This window comes from Corvus brachyrhynchos, unplaced genomic scaffold (genome assembly GCF_000691975.1).
Source record: "Corvus brachyrhynchos isolate BGI_N302 unplaced genomic scaffold, ASM69197v1 scaffold56, whole genome shotgun sequence".
NCBI lineage: Eukaryota > Metazoa > Chordata > Aves > Passeriformes > Corvidae > Corvus > Corvus brachyrhynchos.
In genome coordinates this window covers 7,411,964-7,416,570 of record NW_008238664.1, presented here as the reverse complement: position 1 = coordinate 7,416,570, position 4,607 = coordinate 7,411,964, and the positions used below count along the sequence as shown (strand labels likewise).

At 44.9% G+C, this 4,607-nt stretch overlaps 1 protein-coding gene across 6 annotated transcripts in view; it reads right to left on the bottom strand.

Moving 5' to 3' along the window:
* Positions 1 to 4,607, bottom strand: part of GSG1 (germ cell associated 1) — a 94,231-nt gene that overhangs the window by 4,974 nt on the left and 84,650 nt on the right. For all 6 annotated transcript variants that reach the window (XM_017737894.1, XM_017737891.1, XM_017737888.1 and 3 more), the window contains 2 exons: positions 2,865 to 3,183; positions 286 to 333 (listed from right to left, as the gene is read on the bottom strand). In XM_017737894.1, the coding sequence (XP_017593383.1) occupies positions 286 to 333; positions 2,865 to 3,183 (367 nt within the window). The remainder of the gene's footprint in view (positions 1 to 285; positions 334 to 2,864; positions 3,184 to 4,607) is intronic.

Below are 4,607 nucleotides of genomic sequence, written 5' to 3'. Positions count from 1 at the left end.
TTTCCCTTTACAACAACAAGATGTCAACCCCAGACCAGGACACTTACTACATGAGACAAATCACACTTCATATGGGAGGGAATCTGAGGTTTCTAGCACTGACTTCACAAATGGCAGTGGTTTATGTGAACATCTGGGAGGAAATCTTTGTCACGAGGACAGGATTTCATGCCTGACTCTTTGGGGACTCACCCTGCTGTCCCCGCACAGGCAAAATGTAGCAGGTCCCCTGTCCCAAGGAGGCACACTGGGTAGCTACAGTGAGATACAGGGATTTGCTCTTACCTCTCTCTGCTGGTGGTGAAAGCTCAATAAAGCTGCGGCATTTCTCTTCTGAAACACAAAACCAAAGCTTTTAGTTTACAAAACAATGTAGGGAACATAAGGAAAAGAAAATCTCTTCATCTCACTCTTTTCAATGCATACATCCAGTCATCCCTGAATCTTCCCATCAGACCTTCTCACCTCTGGTCTTTTTCTGACTATCTTTCCAGACCTTCACTGAGGCAAAGGATGGGAAGGCAACATTTGCCTGCAAAGCTAGAAATGGCCTTTTCAGAAAAAAAGCTTCAGCAATTCATAAATCTTACTTGCCTCTGCTGGATATAACAATCTGTTGCTAGTCATTCACAACATTACTGATGATCAGGTCTATTAAGAGTGTAGCTTGTAACAGACTGTGCAGATCCACCACTTCTGCTGAATTCCCACACACCCTAATCTCAGAAGAGCATTTCAAGCACTGCTTCTCAAAAAAGAAAGCAAAAAAAGAACTTCCCAAATGAAATACTTTATGACAGAGATGTGAGTCCCCCTTCTGTGGCAGAGACTCATAGAGAAATGTGGTCCTTGGTCCTCACATTTTACGCATGCTATTTCAACAAATGGTGTTAAATATTTGCTTTGGCTTTTTATGTTGGCCAGGTGCAAACTACTGTCTCAGATGAGGGTCCATCATTATTATCTGTCAGTCTCTGTCCCTGCATACTGCATTACTGCATTTGAGGGTCCTCTCCTCCACTTGGCACAGTATTTTCTCTCAGACGTTTCCGCTTTGTATAAGAATCTCATTTTCTTAATTTCTATCCCCAGTTCTAATCTTTCCAAATCTCCTGTGTTACTTCTGTCATCCACAGCTCTCAGGATGCTACCCAGTTTAGTGCCATCTGCAGTTCTCATTAACTTGCAATTTGCTACTTCACCTAGAACTTTAATGAGGATATTCAGTAATGGCTCATCTAAACTGATCCTGAGATTAGCCTGAATAATGAAATCCTTTCTCCAGCTCAACTCAAACTCCTTTTGTTCAGAGTAGTCCCTTTTTTGTTGTTTTTATTGTCTATGCACTTGCTTCAAAGATGCACAGTGGTGGGTGGGTTGTGCTTGATTTACAGGAAGCAGGAGACTGAGACTGACTGTGCTTCTACCCTGTGCTCTATCCCATGTTCTGCTGCGATCCAGATGTTACATACTTTCTGCGTTCCTTCAGGCATTGGGGTTATTCCAGGACTGCCCAGTGGCCAGATAAGTCATTTAGAGAAATCTGTCAAGGGATGTAGTTTCGTTCCCACATGCATTGTGGAAACACAACCCAACCCAAACCAGTCCTAAATAAACACATCTCCTTCCACCGCCTGTCTGGAAATGCTCATAACAAACAAAACGCAGCCCACTTGTTAGGACATGAGAGTTTCAAGCACATTCCCTTCTGCTCCAGCCCCTCCTTCTGTCTGCTTTTCTTCATCAGTTAGTTATTTTCAAACTCTGACAGCAACAGAGATGAAAAATACCATACTGGAAGGATGGCTTGGTTAAAGAAGGTGAGATGTTTGTACTTGGGCAGAGCTGAAAGGAGGATGGTGGGCTCAGGGGAATGGGCCTGATGAAAGTGACTTTCATCACTCTATCTTTAGATACAAATCTCCCTGTTGGCCACCTTCTGGATTAGTTCTGATCCTTGATGTGTGTGCCAGGCAGCAAAGGGCATCTGAGCACTGCAGAGCACCCACCTGTGCTGGTGTGGCACAGGTTCCAGCAGAAGGACTTGAGCAGGTCTGGGCAGGAACAAGTCAAGGGTGAAGGGAAGCACCAAATGGTTCTAGTACAGGTTGCACAACCAGTCCCCAGCACTCCAGGATTTACAGTACCAGTCCCACATGGTCAAAAACCACAAATGAAACCTGTCACAATATCACAAAAACTAAAAACAATTACAATATTGCAGCTCTAATCCTCAGGTCAATCTGCCTCCTGGCTTTAGTTCCTTTGGGTTCAGATCCTCCAGGTTTTTTCTGTATCTACAAGGTAGTAGTTCTATTTCTCTGTTTTATTGGGTTTTTTTAAGAAAAGCCCAGTCTCTGTTTAATAACACAAAACCACTCAGTTTGGTGATTTAAGGAGAACACCAACTATTGTAGTCCTCACAGTGATAGCTAAAAATTGACATCTGCATAAAATCACTGTACTTAAATTTCTGAGAGGACATGCACAAATTTACATGCGTGAAGTAAGCTGTGTGTACGAATGGAGATATGGGGAAAGGAAAAGGAGGCTCATGGCAGTTCCCATCAGGATGAACAGTGCCATCACAAAGTCACTGCAATCACCACCATCACTTGCATTTCACAGCCCCTATTCCAGGCCAAATGGCACATCAGAGACAACCATTTTCCGTTTCCCTGCTCTGTGAACATTCCAGTGAAGGACAGAAATATACTGACCACACCAGTGCCCAGGGCTGATACCATATAGGAAAAGGAAGAAGACTTTTCTCCCAAGTGTTGTCAGCCTCCCACCTTTCAGTTTCAAACTTCTGTGGAGTAAATACAAGGCAATAAGTTGTGGCTGCCTGAGCAACACACTACCTGGCCCTTCCATGCTCTCTTCACAGGAAAGCCACATCCCTGTGTGGAAGTATCTGAAGGCAAAGCGGTCATCTCCAGTCTCCCAGCTGTAGTGCACTATGTCCTCAGACGAAACATTGCTAGCATCTGCATGAGATGGCATGGGGACACCCACGCACTGGGAGGCTTTGGTCTTCCCACACAAAGGCTTGGGTACTTTCTGGGTCCCGGTGCACCAGTAGCTGCCCAGCAAGGCAGTGGTGGAGAGGGTGAGAGCCAGCAGGTTCAGGATGACAGCCAGGAAAGTACGGCGCAGTGGCAGTCCCTTCAGCAGCTCCATCTACGACACACGAACAGGAGGGACCGTCACACCACTTGTCCCACCTAGCCTTATGGATCCCACCTTTTCCTAGCATGCATCTGTGGGGAGGGGTTATGAGCACTCTGCCCTCCTCACAACATCCCAACATCTCACTCAGCATGGAAGAACCATTTCTGAAAGCCAGGGCAGTGGACCAATAGGTCAGCTTCTACCATTTCAAAGTATGCTGAATATCTGTACTGGGGAAGAGAGGGTGACCCAGCAGACATAGCCGGGCTGAGTGCATTGAGGTGTCTGAGAAAAATGAAAGGAATATCACATTCGTCCACCTCAGAGATGATGGGGAGAAACTGTTAACCAACTTCCCTGAATACCATGTGTTGCCTTTACATGAAATACAATGAATGCTCTCTCCAACTAAATGAGAAATCTTGCTGCCAAGTGTCCCACAACACTTACTCAAGCAGTTCATTACTGTATCTAAGGACATAGAGAATATAGTGATATCACAGTGGGAAAAGGCAGGAAAATGTTCCCACACATCAAAGCAGTGACCTGCTCAGAGAGGACACCCAGCTACCCAGGCCTGGCATCTTGAGTACAAGCTCCAGAGCAGCACCTTCCACCTGAGCTCTCATCTGCACATCAGAAATTTGGTAGGGTGATGGGATGACAGTGTCTCTGCTTTCACACAAAGTGCCAAAGGTTTTTTTTCCTATAAGAGTGAACGTTGCCACAAACATTCTTACTGGTTTCATCTCATCATTAAAAGTAATTCAGAAAGCAGTTTGTGAACCAGGGTCCTGTGGACTTTCTCAGTCAGAGGGAAGATAAAGATTTTAGGGTTCCTGCAAAACCCTGCACTGACTCCTGAGAACCCCAAAATATCATTCCATAGATTGATTAGATGTCATCTACCCACACATCAACTTTCATGTAATCAACGCATGTCTCTTCCCACATGGCACTCCCTATGTTTGGCACAACTTCATCCAGATACTCCCACCCTTTCCTATTTATGACTCTGAAAATCTATTTACCCATGAATAGATTCAGTTTGTGCAGACTTTGCCTGCTGCTGGTCCTCTTCACTTAACTTCGGCTGACTCACCCAACGCTGAATGTGTGAGAAAGACCCAGCGTTCTGTGGACACCACTATAAATAAACAATATGAGACCAAGCTTTGCATTGTTTGTGACTGCACCACAGCTAAAAGTGGTGCAGTTAGAATCATTTTTTCTGCTAACTAGCAAGCTTGGAAACATGGTCAACAAAGACGATGAGCTGGAGCTCCTCTTGAAAAGCAGGACCTTATTAGCATCTCATCACACTGAGAAAGCAGTGCCTGACCCCAGACACCCTCATTGAAAGCAAGAGAATATTCAGCTCCTGAAATTTTCCTGTTTTGTTTCATACTCTGGATTCTTTTGTCTCTTCAGCA